General features: G+C 38.0%; 1 protein-coding gene across 1 annotated transcript in view; it reads left to right on the top strand.

Moving 5' to 3' along the window:
* The first annotated feature begins 9,390 nt into the window (after positions 1-9,390).
* KLHL29 (kelch like family member 29) overlaps positions 9,391-20,392 on the top strand; it is a 278,015-nt gene continuing 267,013 nt past the window's right edge. The window contains exon 1 of the mRNA XM_070955789.1: positions 9,391-9,654. Coding sequence (XP_070811890.1) covers positions 9,391-9,654 — 264 coding nt within the window. The remainder of the gene's footprint in view (positions 9,655-20,392) is intronic.

The following is a 20,392-nucleotide window of genomic DNA, read 5'->3' on the forward strand; positions in this document are numbered from 1 at the left end:
GGAATGTCAGTTTGTCCCCCCCACACACATACACACACACACACTCTTTGGGGATTTGGAGGGGTTTAAATAAAAGGTCAAGTCCAGGGAACATTATCCCATCTGTCTCCCTTATATCTCCTCAGGTGTTAGCATCTGCCTGGCCGGGGGTAGTCTCTGAAGCTAAGCAGAGTCAGGCTTGGTTGGGAATTGGTAGGAGACAAGACTAGAGGAAAACATTCCGGGACTAGCAATGGTAAAACTCTTCTGTAGGGATGCCAAAAGAACTACAGGAATGGGTCCATGAAGTCACCAAGAGTCAAGCTCAAAGAGGAAATGTTACTTTTTAATTTTTCCCCTCCTTGCTTCTTAATTTTGTTTTATTTTTTGACCACAGATTCACCATGAAATGACAACTGCACAATCTTGTACAGTTCTCAAGGAAGTGGTGGGATCTCTTGAGGATTGTGTGTTTTCCTAAAGCATCTTGCTTTACTTTGGTTCGATGATACATTATTGCAGATGTTACCTTGCTTTTGTACTTGGATTGTCATTGGCTTAACTTGTATCACAAAATACATTTTTAAAATGGTGACCAGGCAGCTTTCCTTTATTTTCCCGACTATTGTGTTTCAGAATTTTGTATACTATCCAGAGAATTGAACTGCTTTAAAATGTTAAACATTCAGAAAAAAATGGTCATACATTTTTCCTTGGTTCTATAAAATTTTCTTTGCAGAGGAAAAATAATACAGTATCCTTTGTTAAAATTGTCCTAAAATAACACCTGTACATGTTTACAGCCCATAAGAAAAAAATAATGTTTTTCTGCAACTGAAATTTAATTATTAAAAATAATATACAGCCTAAACTGTGTTCTGCTTTGGGGAGATTTTTCTCTGTTTTTTTGTTAGCCTACTGAGCGCCTGTGTTCAAAAGCAGCATATCTCTGAAAACAAAAGCGTACTTCCTATTGTTTGGGCAGAACAAAAGGCTGTAGGCATTTTCTTCATGTCTGGCTTGTGAGTTTCCTGAAAACTTCTGGCTGACCAGATAAACTTTAGATCTGATCCAGCAAGGATACATTTATGGTCTGACAAATCTTTAGAAGAAAATGAGTGCATTTGTTGCCTTTTTGAGGAACATACGGAGGATGGAGATCAAGGCAGAAGCTGAAACAAGAGAGATTTTGGTTCTTTAAAAAAAATCAGAAAAACCCAGTGTGTGATAAAAATAGTTGTAATCCACTAAAAGACTACAAAGTGAAAGCAAACAAGAGCCAATCTGCCTGTGTGCTTGTGGTATTGGCTGAGCACTCAGAAGTATCCTCAGTGCAGCTGAAATCTAGGCCAAATTGCCATGGGCAGGTAGGGCTTAATTTATCAATCAATATAACAAATATTTATGGATGTGCAGAAATACTAAGGAAATATTTCCTGACCATGCTTTTGGGCTGGCGGTTACAACCTACTGGTTAATGTGGTTTAACAAAATGCTGTCTGAATAGATTTACTGATGCCATGAGCAGTTCCTTTCATCTTAAGTACAGGATAGTGTTGAGCCCACCAGAGAAATACCAGGGTCTTCTGTAGATCCCCTTCTCTCTCAAGGCCTGATAGCCAGAGTTTTCAAATGCTTCCAGAGGAAACTCTCAGAAGACGGGATGTTGACTGCTAAAAAAATGCCATCTGCTTTTGAGTAGATATTACCTGTTTCACCTATGCCTTGTATTTCACTCGTCTTCCCCAAATCCTCTTAAAATTGTATTCCTGAAATACTTAGCAGAAGAAAAATCCATGCAGTGCTGTTTCCTGGATGGTCCTGTGCCCATTATCTAGTCTTCTATAGTTTAAACTCTTTTCAGAAAGTTATGGCTTGTTTTAATCATGATTTCTTGAAAAAAACAGAATTCCTGCTGGATTCCTACATGTGCTAAACCAGGGCTGTCAAACTCATGGCCCACAGGCCAGATGCATCACACACTGGCCACACCCACGCCCAGCTTAGCAAAGGGAGGGGGAAGTCCAGTGGCCCTGAGCCATGTGGCCTTGAAGATGGGCCCTCCAACCAAAGAGGCTGGCATCTGATGTAAGGTGGAGCCGTGCACACTTTCCTTGGCTCTGCTGCTTAATTTGAGGAGCCCTAGATCGCTCCCGCTGATGAAATCTGAGCTCCCAAGGGCCGACAAGCAGCTGCTAAAAGCAAGCCGCCCTTTAAAAAGGTTCCCACTCAGGATCTTGCTGTCTGAAATTCCTAGGAATGGTCAGGAATCACTTGATCCCTAATGTGTATAAGAATGTACTCTGTAGTACATTATGTATGTACATTATGAAAAATTATATTCATAAAATGTATTGTTCGTAAAATGCATTGTTACATAATTGGTTGCTAAATTAACTGCTAAATACTGTCAGTATTAGAAAAAACAGCCACACGAAATCTTTTGTGGAAACTTTCTAGGCTGCAGAAATGGAGACTAGGGGTGTGTGTGTGTGAGAGAGGGAGAAAGGAGGGAGGGAGGGAGGGAGGGAGGGAGAGAGAGAGAGAGAGAGAGAGAGAGAGAGAGAGAGAGAGAGAGAGAATTGTCACATGCTTTTTTCTAGTTAACATACCCATTTTCATTTCCTGATAAATGGTGAGCCAATAGGTGAACTATCATATATAAGTGTTGGGTGAATGTTCTTATCCCCTGACATCTTCTCTAATGCAGTGGGTTTTGTTTTTTTTTTTCAAAATTCACATGTGAATCAGCAACTATATATTATATATTAACTATAGATAATCAAATGATGCGCCTGCAGGTCTGAATATCTCTGTATTATGTTCTATAGGCATCCTTCCTAATATTGAACTTAATAACCAAAATCAAAAGGACCCTTGCATAGTTCTTTGGGCATTCAAGACATATTAGTTTCCGCAATTCCTGGAGGAAACATCCTATCTAGATCCGTTCCAGTCGGGTTTCAGGTCTGGGCACAGCACGGAAACGGCATTGGTCGCGTTGGTGGATGATCTCTGGAGGGCTCGGGACAGGGGTTATTCCTCTGTTCTGGTCCTGTTAGATCTCTCAGCAGCTTTTGATACCATCGACCATGGTATCATGCTGCACCGGCTGGAAGAGTTGGGGGTGGGAGGCACTGTGTTGCGGTGGTTCTCCTCCTTTCTCTCTGACCGGTCGCAGTTTGTGTTGGCAGGGGGGCAGAGGTCGACCTCGAGGCCTCTCATCTGTGGAGTGCCGCAGGGATCGGTCCTCTCGCCCCTTCTGTTCAACATTTATGTGAAGCCGCTGGGTGAGATCATCTGTGGCTTTGGGGTGAGATACCATCAGTACGCTGATGACACCCAGCTGTACATCTCCACCCCAGGCCACCCCAACGATGCCCTTGAAGTGATGTCCCAGTGCCTGGAGGCTGTACGGATCTGGATGGGGAGGAACAGGCTCAAACTCAACCCTTCCAAGACTGAGTGGCTGTGGCTCCCGGCATCCCGATATAGTCAGTTGACTCCATCACTGACTATTGGGGGCGAGTCTTTGGCCCCCACTGAAAGGGCTCGCAATCTGGGAGTCCTCCTGGATAGGCAGCTATCTTTGGAGGAACATCTGACGGCTGTTACCAGGGGGACCTTTTATCAGGTTCGCCTGATTCGCCAGTTGCAGCCCTTTCTCGATCGGGATTCCTTGTGCACAGTCACTCACGCCCTCGTCACCTCTCGCCTTGAGTACTGCAATGCTCTCTACATGGGGCTCCCCTTGAAGAGCACCCGGAGGCTCCAGCTGGTCCAGAATGCAGCAGCGCGGGTAGTGATGGGAGCAACATGGCGCTCCCATGTAACACCGCTCCTGCGCGAGCTGCACTGGCTCCCGGTGGTCTTCCGGGTGCGCTTCAAGGTGTTGGTTATCACCTTTAAAGCGCTCCATGGCATAGGGCCTAGCTATCTGCGAGACCGCCTGCTGCTACCGATGACCTCCCATCGACCCGTGCGCTCCCACAGAGAGGGCCTCCTCAGGGTGCCATCAGCCAAACAATGTAGGCTGGTGGCCCCCAGGGGGAGGGCCTTCTCTGTGGGGGCTCCCACCCTCTGGAATCAGTTGCCCCCGGAGATAAGGAGAATCCATGACCTCAATGCCTTCTGTCGTTCCCTGAAAACCCATCTTTTCCAGCAAGCCGGGTTGGCTTAAGAAGAAATTTTAAATTCTTTTAATTAGTTTATGATTTTTTTTAACTTTCGGGCCAAAATTTATATATATTTTAAAATGTTTTAATATTTGTATTCTATGTTTTTTATCTTGGCTGTACACCGCCCTGAGTCCTCAGGGAGAAGGGCGGTATATAAATTGGAAATTAAATTAAATTAAATTAAATATTACAACATCTCAAATCCCCAAATGAACTATGTAAGGGTCCTTTTTGTAGATTTCAGCTCTGCATTCACCACCATCCTTCCTGAAATCCTCCTCTCTAAACTGACTCAGCTAGCTGTGCCTGGCCACACTTGTAGATGGATCATAAGCTTTCTAAAGACTAGGAAGCAGCAGGTGAAGCTAGGGAAAAATCACGTTGAATGCCCGTTCAGTTAGTACCGGAGCCCCCCAGGACTGTGTGCTCTCTCCATTTCTCTTCTCTCTCTATACTAATGACTACTTCTCGAAGGATCCTTCTGTTAAAGTACTGAAGTCTGCAGATGATACCACAGTCATTGGTCTCATTTGAGAAGTTGATGAGTCTGCATATAGACAGGTGGTAGATCAACTGGTCCTGTGGTGCAGCCGGAACAATCTGGAGATGAACATTCTTAAAAACCATAGAGATGATAACAGATTTTAGAGGAAGCTCTCTTATAATATTAGGCAACATAGTATCAATGGTAGAGACCTTCAAGTTTCTAGGTTCTATTATCTCCAAGGTCTTGAAATGAACACCTAACATTAGAACTCATTAAAAAGGCACAATAAAGAATGTTCTTCCTGCATAACTGAGTCTCAGTTAAAACCAAGCCGAAACTGGGGCAGAGAGGAGGAGGACGGGGGCGTGGCTCAAAAGAAATAGCTTGGTCTCTGTCACTGCGTTATTTTATTTACCAGCTGAGCCAATTATTTCTGGACTATCTGACCCTCCGTAGCTTGCCAAGAATTGTTATCAGTAAGCTACGTGTTTCCGCATCCACCCACATTCCTTCACTTGCTTCACACACTTCTCTTTCCTTTGTTCTCCTGCCAGCAAGGTCCGTCTTGGACCGGCAGGAAAATTATTTTCAAAAATGTAACAATTAACTTTTCTTAGTTAGTGAGGTGTTTTATTTCCTTTATAACAAATAAATGAGTTTTATTAGAAACCTTACTCGCGTTTCTTTTCAGATTATTGACAACTTGGATTAAGCCACGACCCATCTCCTCTAAACCAGGGTAATTAGTCCCAGAGCCAAACATGGGATTAATAAATGCCCTGACAGTCTCAACAGGAAACAGACAAATCAACCTATCCTTGGCCACTCCTGGGACTACTCAGAGAAGGGGTGTGCCAGGTAGGGCCAACGCCCATTCCATTGAGGATCTGTATACTGCATGAGTCAAAAAGAGGGCTGTGAAAATATTTACAGACCCCTTGCATCCTGGACATAAACTTCTTCAACTCCTACCCTCAAAATGACACTATAGAGCACTGCACACCAGAACAACTAGACACAAGAGCAGTTTTTTTCCCGAACGCCATCACTCTGCTAAACAAATAATTCCCTCAACACTGTCAAACTAATTACTAAGTCTGCATTACTATTAATCTTCTCATCGTTCCTATCACCCATCTCTTCCCACTTATGACTGTATGACTGTAACCTTGTTGCTAGTATCCTTAAGATTTATATTGACTGTTTCCCTATGACTATCGTTAAGTGTTGTAACTTATGATTCTTGACAAATGTATTTTTTCTTTTATGTACTCCGAGAGCGTATGCACCAAGACAAATTTTTTGTCTGTCCAATCACACTTGGCCAATAAAGAATTCTATTCTATTCTATTCTATTCTATTCTATTCTATTCTATTCTATTCTATTCTATTCTATTCTATTCTATTCTATTCTATTCTTCTATTCTAACCTGAAAACTACAGATCTTACTGTGAGTAGTGTGATATGTGCAGCCCACACACATTAGCCTGTTAGTCAAATAAAAAAGTATTTAAACTTTCACAGAGGGAAGGGTAAGTGGGAACTGATTTCAGATTTATGGAGACAGAACCCTAGGATCTTATAATTAGAAACAGAAAGAAAAGTCGGAGGAGCATAAGAAACTAAAAGAGCATATGGTGAAATAAGGGCAAATCAATATGTTTTTTGGAGGAGGGGAGAAGATCAGAGGGCTCAGAACCCAAGCTTTGAACTGACTCTGATTTGAAGAGGAAATCAATGAATAACCCAGCAATGTATGAAACATTTGAAATAGTGTAGAAGCTCCTGAATGGCTTCAGTGGTATAATTCTGGACTAAGAGCAGGAACAAAGACAGGAAAAAGCAACTACCCAGGCCTAGAAAGAAAGGGAGAAAAAACCCTATACCACCTTTACAATATTTTCTTTACTTCTGCATTTGGCAGTATGTAGCTTAAAAGGCTTCTTGTTAAAAGTGATATTCTGTTAATCCAGATAAAATCAATAATTTAGCACGTAGAGAGGCATTTGGCACGTAGTGCATCCTTTTCATGTTTTTGACAAGAGAAAAACACGGTGCTTTGTTTTTAATATGCTGTTGTGGTCCAAGAATGAAAGTATTCCCATAAATCTGTTAACATTAGCACATTTTGTTTGAATTTAGTATCATGGTCTTCTGTGTTATTTATTTTATGTTTTCAGATAAAATGCTTCCGCTTTTGAATGTCTCTCTGAAATGGTTCTGGCTTTGCTATGAAGATGTAGAGTATTTCACACTTAGCAGATGCAGTCCTTGTCATAAGATCTGATTACAGAAAAGCTTTCAATCTTTCTGCAGCCATTGTATGGAGAATGTGAAACAAAGTAGGGCCTGTCAAATTATCTAGTTGGACAACTTTTACTGCAGTGTAGATGCTTATCTGTAAATGCACAGATCTCTCTCCATGGTTTTTATTTTTCTTTTCCCCTCTAATAACAAGCTATGGTAGATATTTTTATAGGAACTGTTGAATGTATATTTTGGTATAATATTTTATCTGTACGTAGAAACCACGGACTAAATGTGCTGTATTATAGAAAATTTCATACTAAAGAGTTCTCATTAGATTTTGAAGACAGCAACAACAATGTGTAACAACATTGCTTCATCAGTTACTCTGGTTCACAGTAAGCTTCTGGGTACAATTCAAGGTATTGTTTTCCCCTATAAAGACCTTCATGGCATTAGGCAGGGGGTCCCCAAAGTTGGCAGCTTTAAGACTTGTGGACTTCAACTCCACAAGTTGAAGTCCACAAGCCTTAAAGCTCCCAAGTTTGAAGACCTCTGGCGTAGGACCTGGTTATATGAGAGTCTTTCTGTCTTAAGGAACCCTCTGTATCTACCTGTACTGTAGGGCATATATGTCCTATATGGCAGTGGTCCCCAACCCCCGGTCCGCGGACCGGTGCCAGGCCGTGGAGTACCTGGCACCGGGCCGCGCAGCGGCCGGGGGACATGAACGCTGCAGCGCAAAGGCTCCTGGGCCGTGCGCAAAAGCTCCTGGGCCGTGCGCAAAAGCTCCTGGGCCGTGCGCAAAGGCTCCAGGGAAGAGAGCCCCGCGCAGGTACGCACGTGTGGCCCAAAGCCCCCACCCCTGCGCGCGCTCAGCGGGCCACGGTAAAATTATCAAAGGCTGATTGGTCCGCGGCAATAAAAAGGTTGGGGACCACTGCTATATGGCACCCAGGTTCTGTTGATTAAGCAGTATCACTTCATGGGATCCAATAACTAGACCTTGTATATTGTAGCATTTCCCTTTTGGAACAGCTTCCCCCCTAGATCCAGTCAGCCCTCACTCTGGCTTTATTGAAATAACCCCTTAAAACTTGACTCTTTCCCCAGTCCTTGGGCTAGAATGGAGTGTGTGATGTTTAGAGGTTATGACATTTTTCTCTCAAGTTTGTTTTTATATTGATGTTTAAAAGTTATGACATTTTTCTCTCAAGTTTGTTTTTTATATTGTTCTGTACTGCATTGCTTTAAATTGATGTTACATGCTACCCAGATTCACAATGGAATCAGATGGCCTACAAATTTATAAATAAGTTTCCCCATTTTCTGACTGATATTCTTCGTATTAAAGAGGAGGGAATTATTGCAGTATTTTTTTGTTTCTAAAAAATGCATTAAAAATAAGATTGTTTTGTTGTTGACTTTGAGTGTTCTGTTTAATCCATAGGCATGAACTACATTTAAAAAAAAAAAACTACGAATTTGAATTAGCAGACTGTAAAAACAATATTATTACTTTACAAAATAGAAAGAGAAATTAATAGGGGGAGTTTAAGAGTTTGGCAGATAAGAAATTGATTCTCCAAGAAAAGAAGTTGACCTTTAGGAATTTTGAAGGGAAAACCATTATACTGGATGTATTTCCAATTTGGGATTCTGTATCAACTTACGTTTGTTGGGCATTCTAGGAAGTTCTATTTTTTTTTTAAAAAAAAAGGCTTAGATGCTTTTCTCAAGGACGTTGACATTTAACATAAAGAGTACCTTGCCTTCATAATACCTACATTTAAATTTGGATTTAAATTTACTTAAATCCAAAATAAATTATATTTTAATTGGAAGCAATTTATATAGAAAAATAGTAATTAAATCAAAAGTATTTATCTTAGAAATCCAGTCATACTCTAAAACTGTATGGCACTGTTCATTGTGCATCTTAAAACTAAATAATTTTCTGTAGCAAATCCATTTTCTACTCATCTTTCCTATGCAGTATTTTCAAAGAACCATAGAACATGTTTGTTTGGTTTTTTTTGTGATACAGGACCCCAAAAAAGGGTTTTTGGGGAGGGAAAGTGAAACATAATCCTGCTTTCAGAAACTAATCTGTCACTGAGACCTGAAATGGCAATTTATGTGGTCTGGTATTTCATTGTAGTCTGTCTCTGGTTTGTCTCCCTGGGCCACTGTGGTACCTCCTCTATGTGTTAGAGGCCATTCTCCTCCAGAGATCAATTCTGATGTTTCTATCCTGCCTTTTGCCTAAAGGCTTTCAGAAGTTCAATTTAAAGCTGTTCACAGTGGAATGATAGATTTCCTTTGCCAAGTCAAAGAATTAAAACAAGGAAATTACCTCTAGTGGCATGTTTGTGATGTGTGTTTGTGTTTCTCCTGAGGTTCAAATTATTAATTTTCTTTTTTTTTTTTTGCTTTGGTTCTTGATAGGCAATCTGATAAAATCTTGGTGAGAAACGGCAATTGCTGGTTTTGCCGAGATGTCACGGCACCACAGCCGGTTTGAAAGAGATTATCGCACAGGATGGGATCGCCGGGAGTGGAATGCCAACGGGAATCATGTAAACAGCAACAGTAACTGTAACAGCACAGTGAACAGCAATAGCAACAATAGGCCAGGTCTTCTGCCTGTACCAATTGTCCCATCCAGATTGCATGCGCCGGCCACAGGGGCTTGCACTACTGTGAACAGCGATGTGATAACTACCCTTGCAGCCAGTAATTCTGCAGCCTCAACAACCAAAGTAAGAAGCAGCTTCTTTGTGCTCTTTTTTAAAAATCGATAACGAGTTAAAACTTTTTAGAGGGTACGAATTTTTGCTTTCAGTTGACTTGCCTGTTGATGGCAGTCTGCACTGGGATTCTGCTCTCATATTAGTTTATGGTGCTCAATTGCCTAGATGTCCATAGACAACTCTTACATTGTGATGGTGTGGTATTGTGAAGATACTCAAAACCAGCCCAAATTAACCCTACTATGGAATTCTGAGCATATTACCTCAATGTTGATAATTTTTCATTGCAGTTTTCTGGAGCGGCATTAAAAGATGCTTACCATTGCCATTGGTGTGTGTGTGTGTGTGTGTGTGTGTGTGTGTGTGTGTGTGTGTGTGTGTATATATATATATATATATATATATATATATATATATATATATATACATACATACATACATACATACATACATACATACACACACACACACACACACACACACACACACACACACACACTATTGTACTACAGAATTATTTAAAGTACTGGTAATGGTGATCTTCATCATTCATCGTTGATCTTCATCGTTCTGTTATATATGTAGCACATTGTAATTATTAGCTGGGGTCTCTCATAACACTAAGCAACACTGCAGTTGCTTGGCTCAACCTTTGTGTTTTGTGAATCATGGTTTATGGCTTGCTGTTTTGTATGACCCACTCGGTTCGTTGAATAAACTATGAAGTAACGTGAGTCAGACAATTATCTATTTTAGTAGTTTATAATTAAGATGTACTAAATATTCTTACAGAAGCCCTGTATATTTCTCATGAGTACAAGTTACTTCTTTTCCAGAAGCAACACAGCTTCTCTTGGAAATTAACATCCAGAACATTTTTAGTATTCAGCTGCTGTCAGAGATGCTGTTATCTCTCAGTCTTTAAAAAATTCCAACTTTTCAATACCTTTATTTACCCTGCCCTACTTTTATCTTTTTTTCTCACTTTAGTAAGATTCTGTCATCTGTTCCAAGCATTCCATTCTTGACTTCTCTTTTTACTTAAACAATGTACTGCATACCTTCATTCAGTTCAAATCGCCACTGTTTGTGGCTTGTAAATAAGAGCTTCTCTCAGATGCCTTTGTAACTTACTTGTTCAGACAGGCATCAGGACTCAAGTACATTATTGCATAATTTGTGGGATAAGGTTTTTATGTACAGTACACATAATTCAATGTCATTGTAGCTTCTTTCAGATATCTCTACTGTATAGTAATAATAAAAATGCTTTGTCTGGTGAAGAATAAAAAAAATGAAGGAATAAAAGATGACCCTGGCTTATAATGTCTATGGAGACAAATTCATGTTGTTTATTAAACAACAATATTGAAATTATTTTCTATTGAGTTCTTCCAGCCCTTTTTAACATCTTAGTCTAGGCATATTTATTAAGTTTAATTGCATCAAACTAATTATAATGACCCCCCCCTCCCCTATTGATTAAGATAGTCCTCGGGTTACAACAGCAGTTGGGATCTGAATTTCCATCTCTAAGCAATGTGTTCATGAAGCATGACATCATGTGACTACATCTTTTAGCAATTCTAGCAATCTTGGTTTTCCTCAATAACCTAAGGATTGTACGAGTTGCTAAATGAGAACCCTGTGTCATCATAAATTCTGATTTCCTACTGGTTTACCCTTTGACCATAGAAATCATGATCATGTGATTATGGCTTGCTTGGATGTAATTGCAAGCTGGGCACTCAACACCCAGATCATGGTCATGTGATCTTGGAGACACTGTGATAACTGGAACTCCAAGGACCAGTTGTAAATTCCATTTTTTCAGTGCTGTATTAACTTTGTACAGTTACTGAACAAATGTTCATAAACTGAGGATTACTTGTCAAAATAATTTTATCTATGATGTATTTGACTCTAAAAACTATTTGTTATGAGATATCTGTTTTTCAGATTATTTGGCAGTTGGAGATTGCTTTTATTTTTCACTAGCCTTTTTAGGATAATATTTCCCACAATTTTCCCACTTGAGATTTCAAAATTCCTCCTGTTTCCACTTCATAATTCAGTCTTTCAGTAGACACTGTAGAGTTGTTTGATCATGTGTGCATGAATATCCCTGTCTTTATCAATCCATATTTCATCACAAAATAATACCAGGGCAATATATCAATTAGAATACAAAATAGGTTAACATCACAGGAAGGAAAAGCTGACAGAGACCTGTTAAACTGGAACAGTATAATGTCTTTTTTGTTATAGAAAGTAAAGCGCAGTCCATTAAATCAATCACTTAGTAGAATTGGATTTTAACTGGATTAATAAAAAAAAAAAAATCCACAGGTTTTAGCAGGTACCAAACACTAACCTATAATCGTTGCGTGATGATAGATATTTCACAGTTATGGACCTCCTTATTGGATAATTAGTTCCAGCATCCCTAAGAGGGTTAAAATAATTTCAGGTAATAAAGGGAGCAGAATAAAGGGAGGGCTGCTCCTTCAAAAAATGAGTTTCTGTGTTATTTAGTCTATTAACATATGAAAAGTATTATTTGAAATTCATTGGTTGATATCGGACTTCTCCTGACTGATAGAATATGAAGTTGGCTATAACCTCAAAGAAATTGTTCTCCTCGCTAGTGGACCATCGTGCTCACTTTTCAGCAAAAAACCCCTCTATAGGCATTTTTATATGTTAAATGTCAAAAGAGGTCCTCCCCATTAATTCCTCTAGGACAGGGATGTCAAAGTCATTTTCATTGAGGACCACATCAGGGTTGTGTTTGACCTCAGAGGGCCAGGAGAGATGGGGGTGTGGGCATGGCCATGGTGGGCGTGGCCAGCTTGATGTGACTCATATCAGGGGCACCTGTGGTGGCCAAGTGCTAAGGCAGGACTTTCCTGAGACCCCCCCTCACTCTCATTATAATATCCTTCCTTCCTTCCTTCCTTCCTTCCTTCCTTCCTTCCTTCCTTCCTTCCTTCCTTCCTTCCTTCCTTCCTTCCTTTTCTTCTTTTTCCTTTCCTCTTCATTCTTTTTCTTCTTCCTTCCCCTTTTTCCTTATTTTTCCTTCCTTTCTCTCTTCCCATCTTCCCTTCCTTTTCTTTGTTTTTCCTCTTTCCCTTTCTTCTTTCCTGTCCCTTCTTGCATGCTCAAATGCAAAGGGGGAAATATTTCTCCTTTTGTTTTGTTTTTAGTTTGTTTTGCTAGCCCTCTGCCAGTGAAAAGAGAGCTCAACCCCCCCCCCCCCCCTCAGCTCCGTTTTCACTGGCAGAGGCACCACAGGCCAGTCCTTTGCTATTTCCAGCCCGGACCCACCTTTGAGTTTGACACCCCTGCTCTAGGATAAACATTCCAGTTTTCTCACCAAAGCCCTCATGCCTTTAACATTGTACATGTTGTGGAATTCTTTCTTTCTATCTCATTGGCATCCTTCAGTCTCAAGGGACTATGGTATTGTGCTCTGAAAAGAGGTCCTAAAACAGCATCTAGTGTGACTAAAAAGGCCAACTCGAGAGTGGCAATCCCTTCCACCTGAGGACAGATACATTCTCTTCAAATTGGAGAAGGCCATGTTGCGTCTTTAGCCTCCAAGCTGAACGATCGGAGGTCAAGGTTTCCCAGTTGTTAATGTCCATTCCCAGGGCCTTTAGGTCCCTCTTGCAGATATCCTTATATCGCAGCTGTGGTCTTTCTATCTATCTGGATGGGATTAAGGAATACTCTGAAGTCAATGCGCCCAATGAGAGCAAAGAGGTTGCTTCACAGAAGTTCTCCTGGAATACCAGACATAATTCAGTGCTACCAGCTAGCTAAGCAACAGTATAAAGAAACGCGTCTCAAGGCATGACTATATTTTGGGGAAGGTTTCCCCCCCACCCCCCAAAACCACACACAGATACTACCATCAATCAACATCAACCTAAATATTAGGCCCTTTTGATATAAAAATTCGTCACACAGTCAGTCAGATCTTCAGACTGGATTTGGCTTTTTTTTCAGCCTATCAAGTTCTTCTCAAGGATCTAGGATAGGCAGATGATATAAATATTTATACTAATATTTTATTGGGAATAATTGTTCTCTAATCTTTACTCTTTTCCCTGTTTCTATCATCCGAGTCCTCTTTAGTTAGGATACTGATAAGTAAGTAATAAACTATTTGAGAGCAGCTGTGCAATTCAATCCCTTTTTGTGGAAAATACTAAGCTCCAACACTGACAGGATGTGCATGACAAACAAATACATTTAAGGTTCTTTTATTCTTTATGTCAAGTTTACAGAATAGCTAAGATGTTTAAAAATATATTTTGAGAGTAAAAGGCAGACCAGCAGATTTTGTGGAAATGTTTGTTATAGTTGAATGGGAATACATGCACTTCTGGTTTTCACTTTATAATATAAACAAAAAGCTTTCCTAGAGCCTTTTAATGATTTGTAAGTGCCAAATGAAACAGATGTGTAAGGGGGTGGCAACAATAAATTTATTTAAAGGAAGCCAAGCTTGATTCTTTTAACTATGTTTCCTTCCACACTGTTTCTACCACACATATTAAACAAATAAATTGATGAGAGGAAAACACTTCAACAATGATTTATAAGGGTACTGTCCTTTAAAAAATGCTTCAGTATAATGCAACAATTTTCATTTGCTAACAGAGAAACTGAAATAATATTTCAACTAAGCTGCAATTTTTTTTTGAAATTGCTGTTTAACTGTGTTTTGATTGTGTTCTGAAGCCAGCACAATGGATTCATTTGTCTTGACCTCAACTCCTGGATATTATGGAGTCCACTTGTTGGCTGCTGTTAATCTATCATTGCTCCAGATGTTTGAAACTACTGAGCAGCCTTTGTTTTCAAAAGGAAAATAGTGGTCAAATAATTATTCTGAAAACAATATTTCTGTGGATAATATAGTGAAACCTAGATTTTTCAGGACATTTTCCTTTGAGCTTAACATCCAAGCAGCAGAAACAAGGCTATTTCTGAATCTACCCAGACAATACACTTTTTATTTATTTTTATTTTATTTGATATATTTACATCATTTCATCAATTGATATTTATGTCCTTTAGATAATTATTTAAATGATGCAAATTAGTGCAGATGACATGGCAAATGTCAGTTGTGCAGATGATATAAATTATATGAGTTATATGATTCTGATTTAGCGGATTTTTGGCTTTAATGAAAACCCTTTCATCCTGAGGGTCAGTTAAATTGAGGTTTTACTGTAACTAATTTTTAAGACAGCTTTCCACAGAAGATTAAGTCATCACTATATTGTAATTAAATGTTCATATAAAAAATGAAATGAAAATGTTTTAAAAGGGATAGCTGATCATGTATTTCAGCCCAATAGTTACACAAATCAATTCTAGATACGTTGATCAAACCTCATGATTACATTGCTTGTATGAAAGGACAAACAGCTCAGGGCAATGTTTGTGTGCATGATATTATAACAAGGAAATTTTAATATTACTGATCTTGGGAGTCTTCCTGATATGTTGTTTTTCTCTGATATAAGGATCTATACAATCCTTTCTTTGGTTTCACACTTATCATTGGAAAAATCCTTTATCTGGAACATTTAAACTTCAGGATATATTTTTCAAGTTTTATATTTCTAATAATATTTAATTAAAGTTATTCAAGTTTGAGAGAAGATAGGGTTTTTTTTTTCTTGGCATTACTTTAACAAAGGAATTTTGTGATATAATTTTATGTAACTAAATTTTAAAACCAAGGCTTCTTTTGTTAACAAAATTAACATATTTTAACATTACATTCCTTCCTTTGAGAGAGAGTCAGGGTTTTCAAGTAGCACCAAGAAAAGAGGGGGGGGGGAAGGAAGGCAACTGATAGAAGTTGTCACTTGAATCAATTGTTGTTAGGATTTTCCTTTTTTTTTTTTTTTTTTTTTTTTGCTGCTCAGGGATATTCATGTTCTCCATGTCAATGGAGATTAAATTGGCCAGCAGGATCCCAGCAGAGTTGAGTTGTCTGATTGGCCTTCTCCACACATAAAGGCAAGGGCTGCTGCTTTAACTCCACCAAGCACAAAATAAGTATTTTGAGAGGAAATATCCACCTTTGGCCTACCTAGTCCTCTTTTTAAAGAATGCAGTGTCTTTTGTGCATGTTATTTCTCTCACTTTCACTCATGTGACTTAGAATGAAAAAGCTACTGTATCACTGCAAAAAAAATGCAGATAAAATTATCTCTCCTTATAGAACTCCTGCCTCTGCATGGCTGGTGGGTACATTTCTATGGCTTAAAATGGAAGAGGAGGAATTAAATATTGAACAGAATCAGGACAGATTTCGACCTGAGCATTTTTGAAAGCCCCAGGTTTTTCTTTCTTTTCTATTTTTCTTCCCTTTTTTTTCTTTTCTTGAACTTTTTTATTTCTTACTTTATATTAGTCTATGTTAGCCTTTAGCTTTTTATTTAAAAATTATATATAAATAAAAATTATATATACTAACTAATGCATTGTTAGTATATATATGCGTGTGCATTACATTTAGGTCTCCTGTTTTTCATATCCTACAAAACTTGACCATCCTTTTGTGATGTAGTCTGTTTTGGAAAACTCACCCTATACCTCCTTCAAGATGATTTGGACTCTGATTTCAGCCAAAGCTATTGGATTGTCTAGACAATTTAGGAGGCAAAAGTTTCCAGGGTATTTCTCTCTTTGTCTTCTCTTCACCTTTCACCCACAATTCTCACCCTCCCATCTTCAAAACATAGCAAGACAAACATAGCTGTGTTCTAGCAGATAAGATAAAAAAAAACAAAAAACTTCAGATTGAGTTCCTGAAGCAAAGGTAGGTTATAAATCAAATAAATAAATTAGCTCACTAGCTACCTGTAGTTATTAGCCAGAGGTTTCCTGTCCTTTCTCTCTGTAGGCTACAATAAGCCTCAAACCCCAATGTATTATTTAAAACTCCATGGCGTGAAAGAAGGACTTCAATAATGATTGACTGAGAAGTGTTTAAAGTTCCAAAGAACCCAGGTACAGGATGGAGTTTGTTAAAAATGAAAAGGCCTTGTTCCCAATCAGAGGCTATCTACCTGGGCCTTGGTTGTTCCTTCTTTCCATCTTGGCAAACTTGTGCCATGGATATTTTAATTTTTTTGCAGAGGTTTAAATGACTCCTTCCATCTCCAAGATGATATTACATCATACTATCCAAAGCAGTCATAGATTGTTATTTATGGTATCATTTACTGTGTTTTCCAAACACTGCAGCATCAATTGGCCAAAATGAGAATATGTTCAAGTTAGGGCAGTTAAGATACTGTTTGGTTCTTATGTTATTTATATACTGTAAAATACATCCTGTATAAAATATTTTTAAAAATTAAGGGGGAAAAAAGGGGAAAAGAAAATATGAGATACAAGGGAGAAAAGAAAAAGGTGTTGACTTCCAATTCTTTTTAGCACAGTACAAGATACCAACATTATAATCTCAACTTTTTGCTTTTACACATTCGTATATAACTAGCCATTTCTATAACAACAAATCTATCTAAACAGCAAAACCAAAGTCAGACTTTCATTTTTTTCATCACAAGCACAAAATCCAGAAATGATATCCAAATAAAAAACATAAACATATTCTCCTCTTTGAATAGAACAATCAGTTTAATCATTCCTGCTTTATCTTCCTTGCTGTTGAAATAGTATATCTTTCTATTTGCACTTGATAATCTTTATAAATTACCACCATTTATATTAACAAAGTTCACTGTATTCTTTCAGATTCTTTAACCTTAAAGGAAAATATATTTTTTCATCCATTTTAAAATACTAAGCTTTTATTTAAAAACATTTCTAAAATTAAAACATTCTAATATATCTTTTTAACTTCCTCTTAGTATACATATGTTAGTTTACTTTCAGATCAATAAAATTCCAATTAACTCATTAAATTTAGAGTCATGGTTAGAATGCAGAACTGCAGGCTACTTCTGCTGACTGCTGGCTGCCAGAAATTAGGCAGTTTGAGTCTCACTGGCTCAAAGTTGACTCAACCTTCCATCCTTCCGAGGTTGGTAAAATGAGGACCCAGATTGTTGGGGGCAATATGCTGACACTGTAAACCGCTTAGAGAGGGCTGTAAAGCACGATGAAGCGGTATATACTGTAAGTCTAAATACTATTACTATTGCTAAATTTAGATCACTCCCTCCAAGTTACCTTTATAGAATAATTTTTTTCTTGTTTTTAAAGCTCTAGATTTTTCTTCAAGCTAATATATCTTTTTCTTTAACTTTCACTTAACATAGGTATTTTCAAATACATTTTCAATAATATTTTACAAACTTTAGGAATTACCTAAGCAAAAATACATTTTCAGACTTTAGATTAAGACTTTCTTTCAATTACAAATATCAAACCGATGAAAATCCATCCTAATTCCAATTGACTCATTAAATTTAAGTCACTCCTTCCAGCTTGTCTTCATGGAATAAAATCTTTTTCTTCTCTGGAATGTTTGTCAAGTAATTATAAGCTTCTCTTTTTCTTAAGGATTTCTCAACCTTGTTAATATCCATGAGGAAAAAGCCCCAAACTTGTTTTTTTAAAAATTGCAAATTATCTTGCAGTTCTTTTTTAAATTATATTGGGAGGCTTCTATTTAAACCATCATAATAAAAATTGGTGTCAGGTTTATATTCCAAAATTACAGTTGACTCAGTAGTTTGGTGAAATTGCTTCAGTAGTTTGGTGACTTTCTACACATATTTGCATCTCTGAAGTAGTTGAGTAGTCTTTTTAACATCTTTGGAGCATAGCTGTTCTATAAAAAAATTGGCCATCTTTTCATCGCCATCTTCTATACATTGATAAAACAATAAAATTTAAAAAGAAAAAAAATTAAAATAACATAATAAAATAATCAGAAAAAAAAGAGGTGCATTCTTTGGCTATAACATCTGTTCAACCTCTTGAAACCCTTTTGTTCTGTTATCTCTTTAGTAATAGTTTAATAAAGATAAAAACTAATAGAAACTGATATTTAGAATAAAGGAAAGAAGGAATATAAGAAGAAAAAAGAAAGCCAAAAGTGTAGGAAAGGGGGAAAAATCTAAAGAAGTAATGTCTGATTTTCTTGACAGCAGTTGTAAGTATAAATTTACCCCTTACTCTGGTTACAAGTAGGATTTTCGTTTGGTACTTCTGTAGGATGTATTGCTGAACATTATGTTGCTAAAGACATGTATGTCACCCAGGTGGGAAAAAGTGCATCCTTTCATTGTATTCAGTCTAGGTACCCTGTTTCCCCCAAAATAAGACATCCCCTGATAATTAGCCCAATCGGGCTTTTTTACAGGGTCTTATTTTCAGGGAAACACGGTAGAAAGTGGCACATACCTTGATTTGGGAAAGTATTTTATGCACTTTGGTTTTTATTTGTTCCCGAACCATATTTTAAATCAAATCCTTAGGCTATAAAAGAAAAATCAACAAAACAGAAAGACAAAAACAAGAGCAGGCTGGAAGATGAGCATGAAACAAAAGAAAATGTCATAAGAATTTAGTCGAAAATAATACTAGTCATTTGAGGAATTCCATCAAGAAGCTCTTTGTTGTGCTAGACAGCATGGAGCTTTGATAGTAGAAGCCCTCAGAAAGGATTCTTACTTAAAAATAGCCATTTATAGAAACAATAATATTTTACACAACCATTTTTTTTTTGTAATTCAAACAGGACAGTAATGGATATACCATTGTAATAATTCAGTTTAAGTTATTATATCAAATAAAATAATGGTGAAACTTATAAATGTATGAAATGCAATTGCTTCATTGGAAATCATAAATAAATGCACATTTTTAATGGAAGGATGAGCTTGCTTGCTTTTGCATATTTCCTGAAATACAAGTTTTATTCTCACGACTCCTAATCGCACTCATTAAAATGAAGGAGAAAGAGAAAAGAGTGCTTCCTTGCCTTAAATCTGCTTTTCTTACACCGCTCTTCCAATGCTTCAGCTTGTAAAACACTGATAGGTTGTCAGTTGCTTTTGGGCAGAAACTAAAATGGATTGAGATAACCATTATAGCCCACCTGTTCTTTCCCTTCCAGCTCAGTGCTTGTAAATTTCTCTCCCACACTATCAATTTCCTCCTCATCCTTCTTTCCTCCTTTCTCCTCTGTTGTATCTCCTTCTGCAGAATAAAAACAGAGCTTGCATAAAATCCTCCTGCTTTGAAAGACAAACACACGGATTTGGAAATCTTTTGTGACATTAAACTATTTAAGTTTGCTCAGAAGGGCACTGTAGGGACCATCCCTATATAGACATTCTCAAACTGAAGAGGCAGCATGATGTAGTATTGCAATGCTGAATTGAGACTAAGGAGACCCAAGTTCAATCCCCACTCATCCACAGTGTTTTGAGCTTCCTGAGGAAAGGTAAAGATATAAACAGGAGAATAAATGCTTACCTGGCAAAGTCATTGTAGTAATAGGTGTTAATAAAATCACAATGCATTAATTAGAGTTGCCATACCTAGGCTGAAAAAAGCTAGATGGCAGAGAAGAGATACCAGGCTAATAATTTTTTCTTGACATCTAATGGTCTTCTAAATATTTACAGACCAGATACTATAGCCCTAAAGAAATAATGCAACCTGAAAACTTACTGGTACTTATTTCCCATCCATTCTATTGAATGGATCTTGGTGTATTTCAGCCTTCCCATAAATA

The sequence above is a fragment of the Pituophis catenifer genome, unplaced genomic scaffold (genome assembly GCF_029215685.1).
Source record: "Pituophis catenifer annectens isolate HBS135680 unplaced genomic scaffold, rPitCat1.0.hap2 SCAF_1, whole genome shotgun sequence".
Taxonomy (NCBI): domain Eukaryota; kingdom Metazoa; phylum Chordata; class Lepidosauria; order Squamata; family Colubridae; genus Pituophis; species Pituophis catenifer.